The 26651-nt window shown below is 39.7% G+C and overlaps 1 protein-coding gene across 1 annotated transcript in view; it reads left to right on the top strand.

Annotated features, from left to right (window-relative positions):
* The window catches only part of cfap157 (cilia and flagella associated protein 157), a 44891-nt gene extending 20308 nt beyond the window's left edge, over positions 1–24583 (top strand). The window contains exons 6-9 of the mRNA XM_039762766.1: positions 1797–1947; positions 12132–12316; positions 19413–19587; positions 23833–24583. Of these exons, the coding sequence (XP_039618700.1) occupies positions 1797–1947; positions 12132–12316; positions 19413–19587; positions 23833–23928 (607 nt within the window). The 3' untranslated portion in view covers positions 23929–24583. The remainder of the gene's footprint in view (positions 1–1796; positions 1948–12131; positions 12317–19412; positions 19588–23832) is intronic.
* The last annotated feature ends 2068 nt before the right edge of the window (positions 24584–26651 follow it).

Here is a 26651-nt window from a genome sequence, read left to right as displayed (position 1 = left end):
ATGCAAAGACACTATCTATGTACAAATTTCTAAGTGTCTCAATCCCAGACAGTTTCCAGACATTGAAAAGTGAATATGTTTGAGAGGGTGGAAGAATTATGGTTGTTATGTAGATTGCAACACATAAAAGCTTTTCTGTCTTAAAGTGCTTCCTACATTGGTTCCATATTCTGAGAGAATGAAGAGTAATTGGATTTTTAGTGTAATGACAGTAGTTTGTATTAACTGGGGCACAGAGCAGGGAATATAAAGAAGTACTGCAAGATTTTATTTCTATTGCAGATTGATCAATTTGTGACAATGTCCAGGTTATTATAGCTTGTATATTAGCTGCCCAGTTACAAAATTGAAAGTTGTTGTAGAGTCACCCTTTGGAATGTATGGATGTTTCATATTCCAAATAAATAAAGTTATGATTGAGTCTAATTTCTTAAAATATGATTTGTTAATGTATATGGGAATGCTTTGAAATAGGAAGAGCAGCTTGGGAAGGATGGTCATTTTACGGGTTGATTCTCCCTGCTAACGTTAGATGGAGGGTGGACCATCTAGTCATGTCATGTTTAATCTTTTCCATGCAGACAGCAAAATTTTGTTGAAGAGTTTTATATTTACTTGTAATATTTACCCCACATTCAAGCATATGAATTCCAGAAATCAAATGTTACATTAGTAAAACAATAATTGTCATTTGAAACCTGAGGTATATCAGTACCGGTGCCAATGCTCAGTTTAAGTTTCGTAAAAAACAGAGAGGGAAATCTTTGGGGGTTTGGCACAAGCGTCTGATGAGTTTTGAAAGGATTATAGGAATAGACTCTTAAATTAGTCACTTGGTTAATGGCATTGCATAAGGAACAAACTAGTCAAAACACAGTCCATTTTTTTTAACATTTAACTGGGTCTTCCTATTTAATTCGAAAGCAAATAAGAAAATGACGCCCGTCTTGGCAATGCCTTACCCTAACTTTGGACTAAATAAAATGATTAACAAAAGGTTCTCAAAGGCTCAGTCAAATCACTGAGAGGCCCGGCTGGCGGTAGCTCTTTCTCGCAAAATGACGCCTTCTTCTGGGTGTCCGGTGGCTTTGTTCCCGTGGAACTGGAAGGGGCGGAGCTCGGTGTCCTCACTGGGCAGATTCTCGTCACTGCGACGGGAGAAGGAGAAGTGAGAGTTAGCGGCAGCACTCCCGCATGGTCCGGTGGCTCATTCCATACCTTGACAGGGCCCGTGAGGAGATTCACAGGCATGCATGCGTGGCAAATGGTTATTTAACGAGCAAAAAGGATGACGATGTATACATTTTTATAATGCAGCTGCTAAACATTTTTTAAATGTTGTTAGTCTCCCGATAGTAATGGTAATGAGGCAGGAGTTTCAAAAGGCTTTGCTTCCTTGCATTTGTCAAGCCCAGTAGAAGTGTAAGCCTTGAATCAGTGAGTATGCAGCAAGTTGTCCTGAAGGGAATTTTTTTTGTTTTTTATTTTTTAATTAAATATATAAATACTGCTCTGCTTTATAATTTATAACATACTGGGGAAATTTAATGTATGTGAAAATCTCGAGGCCCCTCTCTGAAGCATGCACAGTATCAAAAGTAATCAATATTTGATGAATACATAAAGCCCAGAAACCCTTCCATATTGAAGCCCGGCTGCTGTAAAGTGATTTATTGCTGCAGCTTTTTGAAAGCTTTTAGCTGGAAGTTCAATTACGCGTTACTTTCCAGAGAACAATTTCTGCGCAGGACTGCACCTTTACTTAGCTGCAGTTCTTCATTTTCTTCTGTCTGCAGGCAGGAGCTCCAAACGGCGCAGAAGGGGCTGGAACTGAAAAACAAGGAGGCTGAAGAACTGAAGCAGCATCTGATGGAGGAACAAGAGGCGCGAGACAAGATGGGACAGATCCTGAAGGGGGCGGCGTTCGCCCTCAAAGAAGTGCTTCTGGTTAGTAATGCAATCAATCATCAGGTCAATTTATTCAGCGTTTTGCAGTCCTGCTCCTGGCACTGTTAAGTTCACTTGTTTACTATTGTGGTAGCCGACAGACGGACACGTCAATGTCACCCAACACGCGTTTATTTGCCATATTTACAGTGCACAACAACCCCAAAAGTCCTGGCCACAACACAAATGCTTTCTTCTTCAGGCCGCCTCCACTCCTCTCCACCAAGCTCTCTTCTCTCCTGACTTCCAGCCATTGTATGAAGGGAGGCAGCCCCTTTTATGGTCCCCCGGATGTGCTCCAGGTGGGTCCCAGCAATCTTCCACCGACAGGCCCCAGTGTGGCGGAAGTGCCGGCTGCATCCCCAGAAGCACTTCCGGTGTCCCTGCTCCTCTTCCCCCCCAGCACTTCCGGGTGTGGCAGAAGTGCTGAGGTCCAGGGCTCCAAAGGCATAGGGGCACCCCCTGGCGGTTACGACGGGCCCCTACAGGGTGGAGTTTCAAAGCTCTGTACCCGTGGCCCCCAACAGTACCAGGGTGGTTGCCCCCACATGGTCTGGGGAAGGCGCAAGCCCTCCTTCGGTCCTCCTGGGCGTCCTGGCTGGGTCGCCACCCCAGCCATCTCTGACACTATGAAGGGAATCAGTCCAGTGGATCGAGACTGTTATTTTAAAATGAGTTCATCAAGAACACAGCTTGAAACTTGTTAAGGGTAAATTTCACACAAACATTAGGAAGTTTTTCTTTACACAAAGAACGATAGACACTTGGAATAAGTTACCAAGTAGTGTGGTAGACAGTAAGACGTTAGGGACTTTCAAAACTCGACTTGATGTTTATTTGGAAGAAACAAGTGGATAGGACTGGCGAGCTTTGTGGGGCTGAATGGCCTCGTCTAGAGTGTTCTAATATTAAAATTTTGACTTTACTGTGATTGTAAAAGGGTAGGTGGTACGACAACATTAGGTTTTTAATGACACATTCTATTAATATTCTGAATCTGTTTAATTCAAAGCCTGTGTCAGCAGCAGCCGGGACTTCTCCATCCATTGCAGGAGTCACTAAGGGCCAGCTTAGGGTCACCCATGAACATAATATGCACATCTTTGGAGCAATTCCAAATACCCCGAAAGAAAGCACACTCTACACCATGGGTGTCGAACTCCAGGCCTGGAGGACCGCAATGGCTGCAGGTTTTCATTCTCACCCTTTTCCTAATCAGTGACCAGTTTTCATTGCTAATTAACTCCTTTACCCTTCATTTTAATAGCCCTGTTTTTAAGGATTCAGTCCTCTGAATTGATTCCTTTCTTCATTAAATGGCAGCCAAACAGAAATGAGATGTGAAACAAGCTAACAGATGACCAGCTAAACTGGGGCTTCAGACTCCAACCAGTTTCACTCCAATCACTTTCTTAATGAGAAGCTGATTCTTGCTGTTAATTAAACCCGTTATTTAATTCCATGGCTTGTTGCTGCTCTCATTCTGCCACAGCACACATTTCTAAAGCTTTTCTAAGAACGCCGTCATAATGCTTTGGTGACCCCGGAAATCAGCCTTACTGATGAGACCTTCACTTTTCTTTATGTTCACATATTTTTGTGATGGGCACAGGTGAGCTGGTCATATGGCGGCCTGTTTTGTGTCTCACTGCTGCTAATTAAGGAAAAAGAAATTATTTTTATATTAACTAACTGAGTCAAACTAATTAAAAGAAGTAATCGGCACTAATTAAGAAGATGGTTAGAATGAAAACCTGCAGCCACTGCGGCCCTCCAGGACTGGGGTTCACCACCCCTGCTCTACACAGTCAGTGAGAACTTTAAAGATGTGAGGCAGCAGATCAAATCCATGCACCACCAGGCCAGCTGTTCGCATACCGTGTTGCTATGAATACAGTAATCCCTCGCTATATCGCGCTTCGACTTTCGCGGCTTCACTCTATTGCGGATTTTAAATGTAAGCATATCTAAATATATATCACGGATTTTTCGCTGGTTCGCGGATTTCTGCGGACAATGGGTCTTTTAATTTATAGTACATGCTTCCTCAGTTTGTTTGCCCAGTTGATTTCATACAAGGGACGCTATTGGCGGATGGCTTAGAAGCTACCCAATCAGAGCATGTATTACTTATTAAATAAAACTCCTCAATGATATACGATGTGCTTCCCGCGCGGTACTTGATTGTTTGCTTTTCTCTGTCTCTTTCACTCTCTCTGCGCCTGACGGAGGGGGTGTGAGCAGAGGGGCTGTTTGCCTAGAGGATACGGACGCTTCTCTACAAAATGCCGCTTTATCACGATGCTTCGGCATACTTAAAAGCCCAAAAGCACGTATTCATTTTTTGATTGTTTGCTTTTCTCACTCTCTCTCTCTCTCTGACATTCTCTGCTCCTGACACGCATTCTTTGAAGAGAAGATATGTTTGCTTTCTTTTAATTGTGAGAAAGAACTGTCCTCTCTGTCTTGTCATGGAGCACAGTTTAAACGTTTGACTAAAGGGTGTTATTTCATGTCTAGAGGGCTCTAATAATGTTAACAGTGTGGGAGAGTTTATAAGGGCTTAAAATATATAAAAATAACCATACAAACATATGGTTTCTACTTCGCGGATTTTCATCTATCGCGGGGAGTTCTGGAACGCAACCCCCACGATCGAGGAGGGATTACTGTATTGTGAGGAGGGGAGAGCCCTGACATTGTAGGAACTGCTGCCAGGGTCTGTGTGGAGCTGCACAAAGTCAACTGCAGTCAAATAAGGAAAATCAGTTACTTTTAGACCAAAACCAAACTAATAATTCAAAAGCCCTAACCGTAAGGAACAGAGAAATCTCTCCATTTATTTAATCCTCATTTCATGCTGCCATCTTTAATAGAGTTCACCTGATGATGCCATGCATCATGAGGCCATGTGGTCACATGAACCGATTTGTTGTTACGAAAAATAAGGCTACAGTCGCTGAAACATGGTATAAAAAGATGGCACCCACTCTGAAATTGTTCCATTATACTGGGAGATTCACTCAAAAGAGGCCCCGAATATTCTGTAATAACTCTCGCTCGGACGAAGTAATCTGAATGAAACAACGTGCAATGTGCTCCTCAGTATATGGAGCTTCGAACAAGCTGGGATGTCCCTGTGTCGGAGAGATGAGGTAAGCGCCGGACAGTGAGTTAACGGAAGGTTACTTCCAGCAAGATGGAGCAACGTGGCACACATCGCCAACAGAATATTCGGGGCCTCTTTCAAGTGAATCTCCCTGTAGCTTCACCATTATAACAATAAAAACAAAAAGCTTCTTTAAATGGGAAATACTTTTGCATAAAAATATTCCAAATGAATCTTCACTCTAAAAAAAACTAAGAATCACGGCCGGAGCACTGCACAGACTGCTAAACTGAAAGAGAACAGACACGTTACAAGAATGATTGTCGTGCCAAGGAAGAAAAGGCACAAAAACAGTGGGAGTGAAACGTAACCTAAGGTTGTTGCAGAGAATTTGAAATACCTGTACTACTACCACCAAAGCTCAGATGAGCACCGAAGAACAGTCAAAAGCAGCGCAAAGGACGTAAACAAAGTGATTCAAAAAAAAGATTTGCGAGCAAAATATTGAGGTTTTTACTAGGTTATCCACAAACTTGGACAAAACAAAGGTCAAGGGCACCATGTCTCACATGTAATTATTTTTTAAATTATTTTATTAAAAGCAAGTAACATTTCATACAGTCAAATCAAGCTTAGCAGAACTAAATTCAATCCCCACCTAAGAGAACAAAGAAAGCCAACAGCCAGAGTAAAACTTTTAAGACTCAAAGAGGGAAGAGAGTCCTGCTCCACTGACAGACTGAGGAGGTCGTTCCTCCACCACACTATGCGACTCTTCAATTCCACCCTTTGGGGGGGTAAACGTTAACATTATACAAAGTTATTATCTGTTATACCTGCATTTTTATCACTCTTTAATATAATATTGTTTTTTATCAGTATACTGCTGCTGGAGTATGTGAATTTCCCCTTGGGATTAATAAAGTATCTATCTATCTAAACTGGAAATGTTATCGATAAGATCCTGCAAGGCTTTAAAAAAGTTTTGAACAGATCCTCTAAGTGAGAATTTGATATTTTTCCGATTTCAAAATAGAATACAACATCAGTTTTATGTAATTATTTGTGACATCACGTGGTGTGTGGCCCTGGGCTTCACTCTGTAGCAACTTCATAATAACCAAGATACAAACTTCGAGAAAATGGTGACGTCCATGGAATACAAAGTGGCTTTGCAAGAGAATGAAAAAATAAAACTAGCACCATTAATACAACTTAATGCATACAATTAGTATAAATATGGAGTCATTGACCTTGAAAACAGTACAGAAAATAAAAGAAATGCGCAAACAAGTGCCAATCATGACAATGATAAAGAACAAATTTGAAGTGAATGTTGTACTGCCAGCGAACTAAGCAGTGGGAAAAAGTAGAATGAACATCATTTGTATTCTTGCAAAAAAACTCTTGACTTTGAAGACGACTCTCAGCGTTCCTCCTACACCTTTCTTTGGTATCCTAGTGTATCTCAACTGTTCTCTGCCCGTCACTTCCTCTCAGAATCACATTTGACTGATCTACCAAAGCCAAACTGACCAATCAGATTGCTCAGGGGGACCGGACACACACACACACACACACACACACACACACACACACACACACAGATAGTACCTTTTTCATATATAGTAGAAGATTTTATAGGGCATTGCAGGCCAAAAGAAACCAAATTCAGCTGGATTTGAGATAATGCCAGGTATATTCTCCCCGGTGCCAAACAGACATAATGTTATTTATTTGATGTAGACATTCAGTGAAGGGACAGAGCAAAGTTTGTGTTTTGATTTAGGGACAAAACTGGCAAAAGTGACATAACCAGTCTTGTTTCTGTTTCTCTTTCAGCTGAAACCAGGGCTCCATTTTGTTTGTGGGCCCAAGTCAGGTAAACGTTCTAACAGGGACAGCTGAAAAGGAGTAGCAACTTCTAAATACAGGCAATGTGATCTGAGCCGTAGCGTAAAGTTTATTTACAAATAATGTCAGAAAATGCATTTCTTACAAGACCCATGATTAGGTAGAAATGTGGTCGAGTTAATGTGGCCCCCATACAAACCAGGGCGGATGACCTCTTGTGGTCCAGGGGAGCCATAATCTCTCTCTCGGTCCTTCTCAGCGTCCCGGCTGGACACAGCACAATATCAAGTTCAAAACACAAGTCGAAAAATTCAAAGTTGTGGAAACAAAAGCAAGGCTGATTACCAGAAAAGAATTCAACATAAAGAGAATCAACACTGTGCACATTGTAATCTTTAAGCTGTCGCTCCTGTGACATTACATATGGCTCTCTCTCCCAGTGCTTTCTGGGAATGATTGTCATGGAAACCATAATACTAAGTGCTATGCTGAAAAATGTCAGATCAATAAAAAATTCTAACTGTTCCCAGCAGACTTCTATGCACAAATTAATATCAGAAATGAATTCTCTATGTAGAAAAAAAAACAAAATGAATCCATGAAGGTCAAAATAGGACTCTACAACATCTACAAAAATTTAAAGTGAAACTTCTGTCAACTGACATCAACCTGAGTTTTAAAAGTCCCTAAAATCTTATTGTCTACCACATTACTTGGTATCTTTTCCCAAATATCCGTCTGTTTGCCAAGGCTCATGTCGATGAACTCCTGCCATGGTAGAATGTTTTAGAGCAGGGGTCTCCAACTCCGCTCCTAGAGCACTTACTGTGGCCGCAGGCTTTCATTCTAACCCTTTTTGTATTCGGTGTCCAATTTAGTGCTGTTAACTTCTTTTTTCTTTCATTTTAATTGATTTGTGTTTTTTAAGATTCTATCCTCTGAATTGCTTCATTTTTTCCTTTAAATGGCACCAAAACAGAAATGAGATGCGAAGGAAGCCAGTCAGGCCATCAAACTCTAACCATTTTCACTCCATTCAGCTTCTTAATTAGAAGCTGATACTTGTTGTTAATTAAACAAGTTATTTAATTTCATGGCCTGTTGCTGGTCTCATTCTGTCATAGCAGACATTTTCTAAAATGTTTTTTACTAAGAAGAGCATCAGAATGTTTTGGTGACCTGAGCAGATCAGCCTTACTGAGACCTTCACCTTTCTTTATTTTCAGATATTGTGTGCTGGTCACGTGTTGGCTCGTTTTGTAGCTCATAATCGATTGGATGCTAATTAAGGAAAACAAATAATTAAGGGGTCTAAATCTTAAAAAGCAAGTCAATGAAAATGAAACTAATTAGCAGCAAAAACTGGACATTAATTAAGAAAATGGTTAGTATACCCCTTCAGTAACCTTGGCAGAAATAATCAGACAAGAGAAATATGGTACAAAAGGATACGTAAATATCCCTATTTAAAGAATATATAAAAAATAAAGAATATATAAGCGCAGAGCAGCAATTAAAATTTTTAATTGCATGATTGTCTGTGATTAATCACGGTAAGTCGCCGACAATCAGAACAATCACATTGTTATGTGCAAAATTCAATAATTAAACTCAAAAGCAGTGTATTGCGTGTATTTGGTTTGCAAACACTTTAAACAAACAATATGCTTTTTAACAGCAATATTCCCTTTACATAGTAGCAGTTCAAATATTTCTTGTAAATCTCAACTTAAACATTAATGTAATCAAATCAAATATAAAACCAAAGCTATTTGCCACTGCCAGGGCATTAACGTTTATCTAGTTTGTTATAGAAACACAAGTTACCCTCAGAGTCCAGAGCCACGATCACAACATTATAACAGGCACCTTCGAGCACAGCAAGTTAATATTTCTAAATCTGTTTCAGGAGAAACATTTTCTTTTATCAGGGAGCAGCATAAACAGTTTATGTTCAGTAGCAACTCTTTGAGGACTAATATTTTTCCAAAAAACTCGCACAAAGCAATAGTTTCACACATAAAACGTCTGTTGCTGCCTGCTGTCGGCGCCTGTTTGCAGTTTGTGAACCCAGCAGCTTTGCGGGGGGACGGCTCGACTGCCAGCAGGCATGCATGGCTGTCTTTGTGAGACGCAATATGGTTTGAACCTCCTGTCATCGCAAGTCTCTGTCCTCCCAGGCGAACACTGCCATCGGTGCATCAGCTACATGAACGTGTTCAGCACTACGATCAGCTGGGGACCGATCAGCTGATGCCAGTACCTCACTTTCGTTTTTGATCTCCATCTCCAGATTACTTGCATCAAAATTGGAGTCCGACAAATCAGAGTCCGATTCAGCAATCGATAATACGAAAAAAGTTATCCACGGATTATTTTGCTTTGAGCGTTCACTTCGGTATCTCTCAACGTGCCATTTTAGAAACTATTTGCTCTTCGCTACTCATGCACGTGCAGTGAATTGAGGTCAAATCAACAAAGCTAACTTTCCATCTACCTAAAGCGTATCAAAAAATTATATATATATATATATATATACACACACACACACTAGCTGTGTAAGCCGATGCTGTAAAAAGCCTGGGCTCCTAGAAGCTATTGAAATCATCAGAGAAAAAATTGAAATGCAGAATCGGTGGTTTCGTTTTGCGGACGCGCTCGCCCCTCTTGTCTATCAGTGGCTAACCGAGTTTCTCTCTTCTCTCTTGTTTCTCTTTCGTCTGCGTTTTCACTTTGGCGACGGAGACGCTTTCTTTCTTTCACCTTCATGCTGTAGCTTCGTATGTCTTTCTTTGTCCAACTCATTAACTTGGGGCTGCCTTGCCGGTTATCTCCACATTGCATGAAATCATCAGATTACAAAATTTTCTCGGCCATCACTGCAAACTACATGGGGTAAGTAATGCACAGAATAATATCATTTTTAGTAGAGTATTCCTTTAAGGTTTAGCTCAGGTGGTTCCACTTAGGCGGGTGTGTTGTCGTTGGGCAGTCATTTGTTTGATTTCCTTCCCATGACATCTTCTTATGCTCATTTTCAGCTCACAAGGTACAATTCCCTGATTTTCTCCTTAATTTTTTATTCTGGTTTATGTTCTAGGTTTAAGATACGGTTTTCCTAATTATGCACCTGCAAGTATTTTTGTTATATAAACAGTCTAATAAACTCTAATAAATGATTGAGCCATCTTAAATATTCACACATTTTGAGGCTTTCCCTGCCTTTTCCATTTTGACACCTACTGATCATAAGACAGCAGTATTGCTACTTTCAGACATTGATTTCTGCCGCTGTGTTATAAATCTGTTGAGCAAAAAACAAACAACACAGTAGTATTCTGTTGTGACGAGTAAAGACAGCCCACAATAACTGCATATTTACTTATGTTAAGTGCATTTGCTTCCTTCATGTATTATAATCTGCAGATTTATTTATGAATTTCAACCAGTTTTATTGCATGAAATCAAATAAAATCTCCAAAGTGAGAGGCTGATCCTATACTTGTCAGATCTTTCTTGGTGTTATGAACTAGAAGTACACAAGTCAAGTACCACCAGCTAGTCCTGGATCTTAATTAATAGGCCACCAGGCACCCCTGGGCAGCCAGACCCCAAACTCTAGAGACAGGCATGTAAGCTGCACAGGCCCAAAAAAGAACACTGGCTTTAAACATTCCAGAAACACTTTTTAATGTCCCCAAAACATAAAAATGCCCTTCAATGGAGAGAACCCTTAAAAAGTTTGGCTTAAAGTACAAGGCCAGCAAATAATCTTTATAAATTAGGAATTCACAGCAATCAGAAAAGAGAGCAGAAATGGGAAACGAGGCAAAATAAGGGAAAAGAGGTATGAGGGCGGCACGGTGGCGCAGTGGTAGCACTGCTGCCTATCAGTTAGGCGATCAGGGTTCGCTTCCTGGGTCCTCCTCCCTGCTTAATTTTGCATGTTCACCCCGTGTCTGTGTGGGTTTCCTCCGGGTGCTCCGGTTCCCACAGTCCAAAGACATGCAGGTTAGATGCATTGGCGATCCTAAATTGTCCTTAGTGTGTGCTTGGTGTGCGTGTGTGTGGGCCCTGTGGTGGGCTGGGATTGGCTCCAGCAGACCCCTGTGACCCTGTAGTTAGGATATAGCGGGTTAGATAATGGATGGATGGAGGTTTGTCTGACAAGGGTATCGAATGCAAGTGGGTCCAAATGTGAAATTCAAAAACAAAATCCATGAAATAAAAGCGTAACACCACAAAGAATATAAAAAAAATAAATAAAAACCATAAAATTCAACAATCCTCACTATCCGCACTATTATCAGCCTTTCTCCATTAATGTCAAAGAACCTCTGAGGGACTCACTGCCCAGCCTGAAATCAATAGGCTGAGGGGGTTCCCTTACTAGTGATGTAATGGAGGCTCCGCCCCTTGGGGTTCCACCCACAGAAAACAGGGAATGTACCATTTAAGAACATATACACACAACACATAAATATTAAATAAATAAGAATAACAATTTTAGCAAAAATCACACAAATCACAATAAAAGGGAAGATAAACGTAAGCCAGGAACAAACCCTAGCTATAATATAACACTTGGCAGCCTCCCAAATTGGGCTTAGCTGTAGGTCAGTGATCTCTGAATCTTGCAAGCAGGGAAAGACACTCCATGAAATGCTCAGTCATGTGTTTGTGTGTGCATGCATGCAAGTGTCACTTCCTCTCTCTTGTGACTTTCTAATCCATCTCAGGCCCTTCTTCTCTGCCGGCAATCAGTTTGCTCGCTTCTTCCATAGTGGCAAACAAATGTTGGTTTGAAGGTCCCCTTTCAATCCCCCCCTACCAAGAGACATGCAGAGAAAACCCATAGGCCTCCCAAATCTTTTAAAGCTCTGGATGAACCTCCAGCTACTGTGTGTCTGCGTGTCACTACAGAGCCATTTCTCAAAATGGTGCCACTCTGCACCGCCCTGTTTGATACTGGTAAGTGCCATTTCAACTATTTACACCATTCCCGATAGTTATAAATAGTTAGCAAAAGAAAAATCCTTTGACTAATGTCTGCTCCCTCCTTGATGTGGCATATCACAGCACCCTGATATTTTGGCAGCATTTTCAATAAATCAGATTTCTTTGATCTTTTATGCCATTTGTTAAAGACCCAAGGTATGTGTAAATTAGTGTCGCCTTATTCTTTAAGGTTTCTTTCTTTGTTCACAAATTGTTTTAACAGGAGACATCATCTGAAGACGAGCCTCTAACAGACGCTCAGGATTCTGCCATCAGAAGTCAGATGTTGCAGGCCCTCTTATCCCTGCTTGACAGTGCGGCCATGCTGGGACTAGGACCAGCCCTTAAGGAGTTCTTCTTGGATGCGCCTGATTTCTTGATGCATAAAATGGAACCAGGAGGAAAAAGGTAGAGGGAGGATGAAACATTCAGGAGGGGGCTTGACATGCAGAAGTTTGTTATTTCATGTATTACTCAAAGTCCTTTCATTCGCTTAACAACAACATTTTAGAGAAATTTCATTAGCACAATCTCATAACCCATTTAGATGCTGTTTTTCCTTAATTATGGGAGTCGCATGAAATTTGATTTGTTTTCTGATTTCATGTGAAAACGTAGAAGTAATCCAAAGTGGAGAGGACAACCAATGATTTAAGAAATGAATTAACTGACTTACTGATGGAAATCTTGATGTGGCACAGTGGCTTGATAGTTTTGCTTTCACATTTAATGTGGTCCACCATAAGTTAAAAATCCAAATGGACTTTTATACACTCCTGGGTCAGAGTGATACACACACACACACACACACACACACACACACACGCACACACATATATAGCACTAGCTGTGTATGCCCGTGCTGTGCTGTAAAAAGCCCAGGCTCCTAGAAATTACAGAAATCGTCAGAAAAAAACGTGAAATGCAGAGTCGTCGGTTTCGTTTTGCGGACGTACTTGCCCCCCTTGTCTATCAGCGGCTAAGCGAGTTTCTCTCTCCTCAGAGGTTTCATTTTGCCGATGTGCTTGTCTCGCTTGTATATTAGCGGCAAAGCGAGTTTGTCTTTCGTCGGCGATTTCACCTTTCTTTCAGCTTCATGCTGTAGCCTTGTACTTCCTTCTTCTTCCAACTCATTCACTTGGGGCAGCTTTGCCGGCTCTTTTGAGTTTTGTGCTGTAGCCTCTCACTTCCGGGCCGGACAAACACACACACACACACACACTTCCACACGTAGAAATGTATACAGTATATAATCTATTTTGATTTTGCACATATACACACATCCTAAAATCAGCATATCTCAATGTTTTGAACATCATGGATTCAGAATATCAAATTAACTAGACAGCAAATGACGATGCCAAATTGGGGACTCATTGCTAGGACATGGCACCCCGGCATGACCTCATCATGACATCGTTAGCAGAATGTTTTAAAAGCTTCCTTCTGCCACATGTACCTGGCCATTTAAGATTGGATCCACAAACAAAAATTAAACTTTTGGTTCACTTGAACGTGTGGGTTACGACTATTTTTTCTGCCCTCTGATTGCAGTTTACGTCTTGTGTTTTTAACATTGTTGAATCCGATTCACGTTTTCCTTATGGCTAATGCCTTGTTGGCGACTCGTTGCTAGGACCTCATGGCCCATTGCCGGGAGGTTGCGTGTCATGACGTCACTAGCGCAACATTTTAAAAGCTGCCTTCCACCACATGTACCTGGCCATCCAAGACTGGATTTAACAACAAAAATAAAACCTTTGCGTCATTTCCTATTGTAGTTTTTTAGTTTACAGAGTATGACTATTTTGCCTGCGCCCTGATTACGATTTATGTCTTTTGTTTTTCAGCTTTGATTATGTGTACTGTTTTTGACTTACGACTTAACACTTTGTTCTTTGACTATGTTTCTATGTTTCTATGTTTCATGTCCTGGGCTTTGTTTGTTTTTATTATAGTATTCCTGATTACGGCCCCTGCGTGAATTCTGACATCTCCATTCCGTCTTCTGAATCCACTCTTAAAACTGTTGTTGCCTTGTGCAAGCAGTGCAAACATCTTTGTGATATGCAACATTTAGAGAGGTGCAGCAACTTCCTGGTCATCCGCCATTTCCTGCTGATAGAAATCATATTTTAGCTTAATAGCCTCCTTAGCATTAGACCCAAACGTGACCCGGACGTTAAAAGAGTTAGTCTCCAGTGTCACTCGGCCAACGTCTTGTGCAAGTGTTAAAACCGAGAATTACTTGGGCTGTAAAACTGCTGTCAGTGCTGCCATTCTTTAGAGAAATTATGTCTGAGTGTAGGTTTTCACTAATTATGAAATATCTGCACTTTACCAACAATGAAGACTTTGATTAGAATTCAAATTTGGGTGATATACCAGGCCATTGTAGCAAACTTTTGAAGTGTTTACATTCCAGACCACGATGTCCTAATCAGTGAAAGTCTCGTGGCTTTTGAGGGCAGACTGTCATGGGTACAGTACGTCACGTCAAAAAAGGCAAGATTTGACATAAAGCTTTATGAGCTTCGAGGATCTAAAATGGGATACATTTGGAATTCGGTTCCATACACTGGGAAAGGGACATTGTTTTATCCAAAATACAATCAGTATGCCGTTGATATGTCATCGGTGCTGACTTTGATAGATGCTCTGCTGGATCAAGGTTACTGTGCAACCGTGGACAATTTTTATACTTTGCCAGAGCTATTTGACATCTTGCTGCAAAGAAAGACTGACACATATGGAACAATGCATCCTAACTGGCATGCCTGAAGACTTTGGCAGAGCTAAATTACAGCAAGGTGTGGTAGTAGCTTGGCAAAAGGGTAAAGTGGTTGCACTAAAATAGAAGGACAAGAAAGATGTTTGTCGTCTTAGTACTGTACATAATGCAGCTACAGTTACTGTACAGGCAAAAGATAACAAGCAGGTTACAGAGCCTTGTGCTATGGTCCACTACAATAGCGCAATGGGCGACGTAGATCGTGTGGATTAAGAATTGACTTTCTATCTCATGTGGAGGCAACAAAAGAAATACTACAGATATTTCGTCATCTGGTGGAAGAGTGCATTTGGAATGCATTCGTGTTATACAAACAACGCTGGCAACACTATATATCATGCAGACTTTAGATGACAGCTTGTAGTACAACTCATTGCCTCACCACACTACCACTAAACAGATGTGGTTAACCCAGCACAATCCAGTAGACATTTTATTTATTATATACCCTCCAACAGGAAAAAAAACAACAGAATCCTACTTGTACCTGTGAAGTGTTCTGTTTAAAAACTGATGAATCGGTAAAGAAAATCCAATACAAAACACGCTATTATTGTCCCGACTGTGACGTTGGATTGTGTCTTTCACCGTGCCTTGCAATTTACCACACAGAGTACTCATTTTGAGATTAAATACTATTTTGACATCATTAGTTGAATTATTATTACTGCTATTATTTTTTTTATTATTGTTCATTTCATATTATTTTTATTCATCATTACTATTATTATTTGTATTGTTATACTTTTAAGATTTAAAAAAATATAATTTTTCACATCAAAAAGAATGCAATGATTTTTCCATGTCTTTTTTGGAATAAAATGCAAGGAGGTTAAATACACTTCACGACGATTATGACAATGTTGCTTCATTTATTTTAATCATGTTGAACGCTTCACTCATTCCTGTACTGATTCAGTGTGAAGCAGTGAAATGTTTTATGAAATGGATCAGAAGGTTTAACGTCGTCAAGAGTTCACGGCAGGGTTATTACCAAAGAAAGCAAAGAAACCAAATCAAAGGTCTAAAGGAACAAAGCAGGTTTGAATACTGGGAATGCTTTTAATTTTTAAAAGTTTTAATCCAAAAGTTTTTGAGTTTTTATCCAAAACTCAGATACTCGAGGGATGCGAGTGCTGACCTTAATGTGGTTAATCCAGAGACGTTATACACAGTGCAGTCCCAGTGCAATCTGGGAAAAACCGACATGGTAAACAAAACATAAAGTACAGAAAATAGTGACACTCAAAATAATACAAAATGGCATCACAAAATAATGATAAATAATTGTAACTTTGTCAGAACGCCTTAGGTAATAGTAATCCTTGGGTTCCAAAGCCCCAAAATGGATGGACCTAAACCTTCATCCAGGAAAACTAACAATGAAGTAACGAAAATGGATGATCACGACAATTTCATATGCTTTGATCTTTTTAATAATGGGTTAAATGGGAAGAGGCTTTATGACATAATGTGGGATGAAAATCCAATAAAAATATGCAAACCGAAGTGAAGAGGCACGATGTTCAGGTAGAGAAGCCAAACAAGAAGGATATAATGCTAAATTTAAGATCTGCCATTGCCTGTCTGTACACTTTTTCTATATAGTATGTATGCAGAAAACTTTAGTCAAGTAAAGTTATTTAGAAATTAATATAAATAAGTAACCTTTATTATTTGCTTATGTATCAGATCATCATGGTTCTTAGATGAGGAGGAGGAGGAAGAGGAAAAGAAGGAAAATTATGAGGAGCAGGAGGAGAAGGAGAGGCAGTTAGAAAAAGAGGAGAGGAAGAAGGAGGAGAAAGAGAAGGAGCAGGAGAATGTGGTGCATGAGTGTGAGCAGGAGGAAGAGCAGAAAGAGCAAGAAAAACAGGAGGAGGGTCAGCAGGAAATGGAGAAACAGCAGGAAGAGAAAAAAAAGGTTGAAAGTCAGGTGGGAGAGCAGTGGGAGGTGGAGGATCAGAAAGTGGAGGACACTGAGGTGCAGCATCAAGTGAAGGAAGCGCACAAGGAGAAAGAGGATGACCAGAAAGAGAAGGAGGAGGAGAAGGAAAAGGAAAAGAAGGAGGAGAAGGAAAATAAGAAGGAGCAGGTGGAGGAAAAGGAGCAGGTGGAGGAGAGGGAGAAGGAAAAGACAGAGAAGGTGGAGGAGAAGGAGAAGATGGAGGAGAAGGTGGAGAAGGAGAAAAAGGAAAAGAAGGAGCAGGTGGATGAGAAGGAGAAGGAAAAGAAGGAGCAGGTGGAGGAGAAGGAGAAGGAAAAGAAGGAGAAGGAGAAGGAGAAGGAGGCATCTGCCTGTTAATATCGAATGTGTTTCCTTGAAGAGTTTGTTGTTTTTAAACTTAAGTGTTCTTTTGGACTATTGATATTTTACTGTATAGGTAATTGATTTCTTATGCTAAATCTCAAACATTTTTACATTCTCATAGATGATTGTCTAATAATCCAAACTATAAGAACATAAACTGGATTTTAAGGTTGTATTTAATTGACTGATAAAACGCAGACCAGATTTATTCGTAAACAGAACATGCTATGTAGACAATCATCTGCTTAGTATCAACCTTCCAGTGGACATTTTTCAGAGCCTTTTGTTCATTGTTATGTGTAAAAAGTGATATTCTAAAGAGGATGATAAATGGAGCCTGGCCAGTTTTCAACAGAGAGCTGAAACAAATGGCGATTGAAAATAAGCAGTGACAGTAAAGCGCATCCCTTCTGCTTCGGGATGACTAAATGTCTAATGAGGGCACAAGCACTTCCAGTCGAAAGTTTGGACACACACAGAAGTCCACCACAGAGAGAGGGCCAGGAGGCTGACCACAACACGCTTTTCCTGTCGTCTTCTGTCCAATGTCTGTGTTCCTTTGCCCCTTTTTTGAAACTCAGCATTCCTGGAGTCGTCTTTTCTCTGTTGCAGATGGCACTGGTGTTTCACTTGTATTTAAGGAGGAAGCCAACTGGGGACCTGTAAGGCGTTTGTTTCTCACACTGCAGACTCTGGTGTCCTCATCCTCCTATGCAGTTGCGTATCACGGCCTTAGCCCATCTTTTTCTATCCTGGTTAGATCCAGAAACTGAAGACCGTAACAGACACCTTTGTATGAAAGCCTCCGTTTCCTGACAATCTGTCACATGAAGTAACCTTCATTCAGCATAAAAATAATAATTTTGTGATAAAGCTGTTCCTTTTTGGCCAGTGCCAGTACCTTGTAACACAAGTGAACAACAGAATAACCGGTTTCTGTGGTCCTAATACAACTAGGAAAGCTTCTCTGATAACCAATTAGAATTTAAAATGGCTAATTTAATGGTAAGCTAAGGATGCAGGCCATTAGAACACTGAAGGAATGGCTGTTGCAAATGAGCTTTGTGGTCATATTTGATTTGAAAAAATCAAAAATCTGTCATCTCAAGCAGCCATTAACAGCACTAGTAATGTATTGACTGGTATCTTAATAAAAACTGTCCCAATTTGAATGAAAAAAAATTCCTGGGTGTGTCCAAACTTTTTAGTGCTCTGTGCGATCTGCTTGCCGTTTTTGTGCAGTGCTGCATGTTCTCCTTTCTAGGGAGCTGTCCCTTTTTTTGATCATTTACTGTGGAGTCAATGTGTCGCTGTGTCTGCTTCAGGCCGCCTCTGAATGTAGGTCTGTCAGCTGCTAACACTGATGGGATGGCACAGACAAACAAGAACAACTGTAATCTGCGCTCACGATGGGCATCAGGCTGACTTGTTCTCAACTGTGAGCTGCATCAGCCGAGTGCAGCCTTGTCAATTCCTCTCGGTCAGTCTAAACATCGGAAAACCACCTGACCAGTCAGTTGTATGGTACTTGGGTTAGCCTTCCAAGTTTAAAATGAAATAATCAACATACCTTTAAAGCATAGGAATTTTTTTCTCCATCTTGAATGGCATACACTTCAAAACAAACAAGCTGACGTTTAAGAAGTTACCTGGATGATCGTGATTTATTCAAGCAAGGCCTATAGGAATATAGGAAGTATTCAACCCTTTGGAAGCTTTCACGTTTTATTGTTATACAATATTGAATCACAGTGGATTTAATTTGTTTTTTTTTTATATTTGTAATTAATTTAGACCACTTTGCAGAGATCTGTTTTCATTTTGACATTAAAGAGTCTTTCACAAGAAAGCCAAATTAAATCCACTGGGATCCAATATTGTATAACAAAATATGGAAATGTGCAAGGATACCTTTTACAGACACAATGTTGTAATTCTGTGTTTATTTTGGTTATTATATCGCTATAGTTTGCTGATATTTACAGAAAGGACTACTTTTCAATAAATATGTTCTTAACTTTTTATAGAGTTGTGTAAGAACTGTCTGTGGATATAGTTAAGTGAATGCCAGTGAAGAGTATTTGGGTCATCAGGCCTGCAAGTGAAAAGCTAACATTGTATAAAAATGAGGGAGCACTATACTAAAAAATAAGGAAAAAAAACAATCGTCTTTAGAAAATAAAGAAAAAAAAAAGACTAAAGGTTAAATGGTCCTGTACATAGCACAGTAATAATGTATGGTCGCCAGACAGTAATAGCATGATTTGAAATTTATTTTAATCATAAATGGGATGATTTTTGTGCAGGATCCAAGTAACGTAACTGTAATATTAGCTGCTTGTTTGGATCAAGAAGGTGTGTGTGTCTCTATAGCAAAGAATAAAATTGTTTTCCATTGGCAGATCAGAAGATATTTCTGCAAATGTTAAGGCCCCGAAGCTCCTCCCGCACTATAAAATGGAAGATCTAGGGCTGGTTCCCCGGCCTACCCAGCCCATTAATTTGCCAAAAGTGGACATACTTTCTAAAACTTCAAGGAACGGAATGGCTAAACATCTAACTCCTCTCCACAAACAGGTACGTACACTTGTTCTTTGTTTATGCTGCAGTTATGAAGTAGAAAGGTGATATTGTTTTATCGTACAGTTAAACCTCAATTATCCGTCATTCGATTAATATTACACACCCTAATGCCGACCTATTACTGTACTACTACTGACATGCTTGTGCTAGTGTGTAGTTTTCTTCCCCAGCACCACGTCATGCCGCATTTTGAAATCAGTGTCAGTTACGTACCTTCAGTTTTAATAGCGTTTTGTAGCTTTTCTTCATCGTTATGGCTGATAAACGTATGCATGTGGCGTTGGAATTGTCATAAAAATTGAAATTATTAAACATTTATGAAACGACAAAACTGCTTCAAGTATTGCTTCAGTTTATGGAGTAGGAGGAATAACAGTGAACGATATAAAGCGTGAAGCTGATAAGATTGCTAAACATTTCGAAAATGGTAACCACTGACGGTAATGTTGTTCTATAGTAACATGAATGTTCTTCCGTTACTGTTCTTTTCTTTTTAAATTCTGTTATATTATGTTTTGTTAATATATTGGGGATGGTCTATGCAGGAGCAGAAAAGGTGCAATGAATGCTGTAAGTCAGGGGTCCTCAATCACGGTCCTGGAGGGCCGCAGTGGCTGCAGGTTTTTGCTCCAACCCAGTTGCTTAATAAGAGGCCCTTATTGCGCAAGTAACACTTGTGCTTCAGTTTAGTTGCCTCGCTCGTTAAGATTTTGAACCCTTATTGCTTATTTTAGTCTTAATTGCTCCTAATTAGCAATAACATGCAAATGACAAAAGAGAGCAGCATGTCTCCATTTAGCTTGTTACCATTTACACCTGTGTGTATTTATCATGCACTACTGGGTTTAATTAAATACTTGGAAGGAAAGTGAAGAGAAAAAAGTGAAGGACTGAGAATTAGTCCTGCATTTTAGCCTTCAGATCATTTGGATGAGATCATTAGAAAGGAGAAGATAATCTAGAATATGAGAATGAGCTGACATAGCAGAGTTAAAGCACTAAGAAGCCAGGAAATTAAATTATTGGCAAGGACTGCTTTCTAATTAAGCAACCGGGTTACAACAAAAACCTGCAGCCACTGCGGCCCTCCAGGACTGGGATTGAGGAACCCTGCTGTAAGTGATGGCACTGGATGAAGGGCTTCTGCTCTGTAAGGGGACGACGTGCCTCTTAGGAGACGAGTGACAGGAGAAGTTAGGAGGAGAAGGAAGTTGTGGCAGAAGGTCGTTTTAAGGAGGGAGTCAGGAATCAATATGCAGGAGTGTTTGTGCTACTGAGAAAAAAGGAACGCGAGTGGCAGGAGATAAACTTCTTTCATTGTTTTGGAGGTGTGCTTTGTAACCCAGATAACAGAGTATAAGACAGGGCACCATTTGTTACGGAAAGAAGACTCCCAAGTAAATGTAGAAAACTCCAGCATCTCTGAGTTGCATTTGCTTATTACTCTAGTTATTACAATATTATATTTCAATATTATATAAATTAATCTTATTAATACTGTGTTTTGTTAATATAAGCAAGCTCCTGTCAATCATAAATAATCCACTGCATCCACTTAACAGTGTCATCTCCAGACAGAGGAGTAGCTCCACTGACAGACTTTTGCCACTGTCCTGCTCCACTGACAGACTAAAGAGATCGTTCCTCTCCCACACTATGCGACTCTTCAATTCCACCCGGGGGAGTAAATGCTAACATTAATTTTATTTAAATTTTTTTCATTTTTATTACTATTTAATTTAATATTGTTTCTTTGTATCAGTATACTGCTGCTGGATTATGTGAATTTCCCCTTGGGATTAATAAAGTATCTATCTATCTATCTATAGTTTTTTTGTAAATAAATATGACTATTCATTAATCTACTGTATATCATTTTTAAAGTAGCTGTTCTGTTATCCATCTTTTTTCTTATCCGTTACGGCCTCGGTCCCAGCCTCTGATGGATAATTGAGGTTTTACTGTACATTGAAATTCACTTATCCCGTGTCTGACTTTGCTGATTTCTTCCTTGTGGAGCCATGTCGTTGGTGATGGGCCCCTCAATCTCAATCCACTTGAAAGATTTCCTTATACAGTACTTGATTTGCAGGAGATCAAAGTGGGTGCTGATGGGGGGGTGTTCATAATTTTTGCTTCCTTTAATTCATCTCAAAAATTATTTTTGTTCCTTGATCAATTTTGTATTGGATATTTAAAAAATAAAAACTTGATCACAAAAAAGGCCCCCCAATAAGGGTGCGTGCCCTGTGATGGAATGGCACCCTATCCAAGACGGCTTCATGCCCTGCACCCAGCACCACTCAGAACTGTGTAAATAGGTTTGAAAATGGATGAATGGATTATTCTGAGACAGTTTGTTCATGGATGCTTAAAGCTTTCTGATACGTTCACTTAAGTGTACTGACTCAGAGTGACACAGCAAAGATTTTTAATGATAAGGGTCAGGAGTAGAAATGTAGTCGGGGAGCAAATCCGAAGTCATCAAGATTAAACTGCTAACCAAAAACTGAGGAAACAAAAGCGAGAGCTGAGTTCTAAAATTGGGAAGTTAGATAACACAGTAATAGAGGGATTATCGGCAAACTCAGATGAGAATGTGGCCCCAAGTTCAGAATTTTAAACTCTTTGAATTAATGACATCAGATGTCGGGACCTTCATGACCACACTCTCAACAACAGGGAGCCCCGTTGCAGCAGTGGGGCCCACAAAATAACGGCACCCATATATTGGAAAAGACAGCATTGTAGCATATTGCTATAATTTTTTTTTTACCCTCTCAAAATGTCTCATAGAAAGAAATGTTGTTTTCACAATCCGTGGCTCCCAAACCCCCTAAAATGACTTAGACATGACTTAAAACCGTTCCGGGGAACCAGAAAAACTGCTGATAAGAGTATAAACTTTGTAAAAATATGAAAACAGACATAAATTGTGTGAGATGATATGATGACAGTGTTTGTTTTTTAGGTGCGTTTGCATATAATGTGGAAATTAAAGCACCTATTGTGATAGCCACGTCTGTCTGTCTGTCTGTCCACATGGCACAGCTCAGCACCCAGTGGACCAAGGCTACTGAAGTGTGGCACACCTATTTAATCTTCAAGGAAATTTGTTGAGACAGTTCAGCTTTCTTTCATTGACACATCTCAAACAGGTCGTGTTGTACAATGTACAAACTTCTAAACTTTCAAAATCTCTCATTGAAAAGCACTGGTGAATTTGCAGACTTGTCTGTCTTGACACAGAGAAATATTCCGTGCAACTTGAACTACAAATTAGTTTTCTGTTTCAATTTAACCCTGAGAACAGTTACATCAGCTGTACCCTTTTTGTGTTTTTTTCTTTTACCCATCAGATGGATGCTCAGATCCCAAGTCCAAGTGAGTCAAAACACTGCAGGAAATGCAAACTCAATCCACTTGTACAGAAACACACACACACACACAAGTATTCTATGTAAAAATGAATGGAAGAAAAAAGAATTGCTGCAAGTCCAACTACTCAATAAACATACACTGGAGTAACTCGTCCTCGGCACTTACATTACTGTATAGACATCTCACAGCTGCATTATCTGCTCATTAATATTGTAAAGAGCAGACGTTATCAACCAGCAGCTACAAGGTGTTTGAACTAATTAATCACACATGAAGGTGCAGCCCCCCTAAGTGATATAAAGATAGCATGGGGTTAGAAGGGGAACTACAGTTTATATATGGGTTGAAGATCAGAGCCATGGGGAGCAGAACAAGGCCCACACCGCGGTGTGTGAAGAGCTGAGTGTCGCAGCCAGCAAGGATGGAGCAGAACTGTAGCCTGTGCCGCTAAAACAGCTGCTTAGTGGAATAACATGTGACAAGGAGTCGGGGTTACAGCCTGAAGGGCCGCTTTGTCTTCTGTGCATTTTGAGACTGAGATTACAATCATTAAATGTCATCTTTTAGTGTTCATGTTATTCAATAAATCCGTCCCTTTCTAGGTTGTTAGTTAATTTAGACAGCTTTACTGAATTACTGTGTTTTAACTAATGGCTAGATGGGGAACTTATGAAAGCGACTGAGCCACCACACGCCCATCTGTGCTCCATTTTTAACTACATGACATTGTAAACATAAATGTGAAGGAACTAAACAATGAACAATGTGCCAACTTTCAAATCAGTTAATTAAGTCTTAAATGTTGGGCCATGCGCTTTCTAACTTTTTTTTTTATTTTTATTTTGTTATTTGTTCCAGCAAGCTGCTCTTTCAGACAAGTCTCTTGAAGGAAGGCCTGCAGGTTTCTTGCCACAGATCAAAATGGCGCTTACATCTTCTACAGCACAGACCTGACAGAAACACTGGAAGAAAAGCACATGCCAGTCATACCCAGAGAAGGACTCCTGTATGCCCATCACACCGAGAAAAAAGGCAGTTACGCCCAGACTCTCCTGTACTGTATACCACTTCAACAATGACTCCTATGTACCAATTACATCTAGAAAAAGAGACATCTGCCTGTTATGAGAAATGTATGTCCACACAAAGACTCCTGCATGCCCCTTAAAGACTAATGTGTGCCCATTGTACTATACTCAATCAGTACAAAATTATATTTTTGTGTAACATTAAAATGATTAAGATCTCCAAAGTATATCATTGGCCCCATAAGTCAGTAAAGCCAACACAAACCCATACAAATGTCCAACGCATACAGCAGTGAGGCAAATACACAAGAAAGCCCATCTTGTCTCCCCAGTAAGTTAACAGATGCTGTTTTTAACCGTTTTGTATATATGTGACTGAACAGACATTGGCTGGCATGGCGACACGACTGCTACAGCTGTGTCATCATAGCAGTTAATTCATCTTTGGCTGCATGTTCTCTCAGTATCAGAGGAACCTCATTTTCTTCCTACATCCATAACACATGATGTGATGTTGTTTTCTTTTCTTTCTTGGAGTGTATCCATTTCTGTGCTCTTCAATAAACTAGTGTGCCATTCAAGGTGTGTTCCTTCTTTGTGTATGATGCCACCAAGCTTATGAACAAATAAACTAAAGTATCACCAAATATCATTTTAGAGTTTAGATCATGTCTGTTTTTCAGAATAAGGCTCTTTTGTCGAAATGACATTTTAGTGCAATCAATTAGAACAATTGTCACCAATGTAAAGATTATGACAAATACATTCAAATTATACAGGGTGGTGCACAGTAGGTAAGGAGCCGCACCCTGGTTTTAGGAGCAGCAGACATAACTGAGTCAAGCTAACGGGAAATCCACAGCAGATTTTGTTAGTCTCTGGAGGGAAGACATACTGAACTCAGGAGAAGAGCATATTTCAATACTGGAGCAATACAGTGGTAGATAGATAAGATAGGCAGACAGACAGACAGACAGACAGGAAAGGCACTATATGATAGATAGATATGAAATGCACTATAGATAGATAGATAGATGAAAGCCACTATATAATAAACAGATAGAGCTTTGTTTATCCCCAGAGGGAAATTTGGCTTTTTACAGAAGCTCTTTAAATATATACTGTACATATACATACACACTTTGGACTGAACACACACCAAAACAACTAAAAAGGAAGTAAATTTAAAAAGAAATAAAAACTTCTGACTTGGCAACCCCAGTCCCAGTGTGACATTATGCATTGCTGTTTGTATAAAGGAGCCCCCATAGTGATTCTTGACACACTTCTGCCGAATGAATCGTTGGCTAAAAGTCCTCAGTGCTACTTTGTGATTACATACTATAAACAGGAAGGCATTATCATAGCCAATAAAAATATATAATTAAACGTAATAATTTTATACAATAGGGGGCTTCGCTTCCAGGTACACACTTTTAAGATTTTTTTTCTTTGAATTGTTGCCATTTCATTAGTTTAACTTTTATTTCAGAACTTCAGTAAAAACAATATTTGGAATCTTTTTAATCCCAATATGCTGAATCTTTTAAATGAGGTCAGTGAGACACGTGTTTAATGACTTTGTACCATAATTCAGGATAGGTTCCTCTGTTTGGAATTTCAGCACAGACAAAACGATCTGCATCATCAGCAGTTAATAACCAATAAATGCATGTGAGGTAAACTCCATTTTTGAAATTCTCTGACTTAAACTTCAAAGCCTTACAATATTAACATACTTCTGACATATCACCTGTGTCTATATATTCAGGCTCTATTCACCTTTTTGGTATTTCTCTTGAGTAATAATTTCTCTTTTTTTGCACTAATGTTTTTTTGTTTTTTTCCGATTTCTTTGTGGTGGTGGCCTGCGCCACCTCCACCTACTCAAAGCTTCATGATGCTCCAGCAATGATGGACGGATTAAAAGGCAGAAGTCTACGTGACCATCATCATCATCAAGTCCTTCCGTGAAAACCATAAATACAAAGAGGACTGTTTCATTTATGTTAGGTAGAATGCCCAGAGGGGACTGGGCGGTCTCATGGTCTGGAATCCCTACAGATTTTATTTTTTTCGGAGTTTTTTTTTTTGTTTGTTTTTTCTGTCCCCCCTGGCCATTGGACCTTCCTCTTATTCTATGTTAATTAATGTTGACTTATTTTGTTTTCTTATTGTGTCTTTTATTTTTCTATTCTTTATTATGTAAAGCACTTTGAGCTACTGTTTGTATGAAAATGTGCTATATAAATAAATGTTGTTGTAATGTGATGTTTTATTTCTTTGTTTTGACACTGTTGTTTTTTTCTGCTTTCATATTCTGTATCTTGCTCTGCATGTGTTTCGCACCTACGTTTTTTTTTTTGAGTCTTTTGAATTCCAGTTTTCATTTTTTCTAACCTGCTCTGCACGTGTTTGCCCCCCTTGTTTTTTAACCTGTTTATGACGTTTTACTTTGTTTTCTACTCTGTCTTTTATTTCTGACCTCGCTTTGTCCTGCTTTTTTTTCCAATGACACCTGGTCCGTGTTGATTATTTTTCCTTTTTCGAGTAATTTCCGTTTTTGGCGCTACTGCGATCTTTACTTTCTTTTTTTTATACTTTCTAATTTTCCTACTTTCATATTCTTTAACTTTCTCCACATGTGTA

Source organism: Polypterus senegalus, chromosome 9 (assembly GCF_016835505.1).
Source record: "Polypterus senegalus isolate Bchr_013 chromosome 9, ASM1683550v1, whole genome shotgun sequence".
NCBI classification, from domain to species: Eukaryota; Metazoa; Chordata; class Cladistia; order Polypteriformes; family Polypteridae; genus Polypterus; species Polypterus senegalus.
This window is presented reverse-complemented; position numbering and strand designations above follow the sequence as displayed.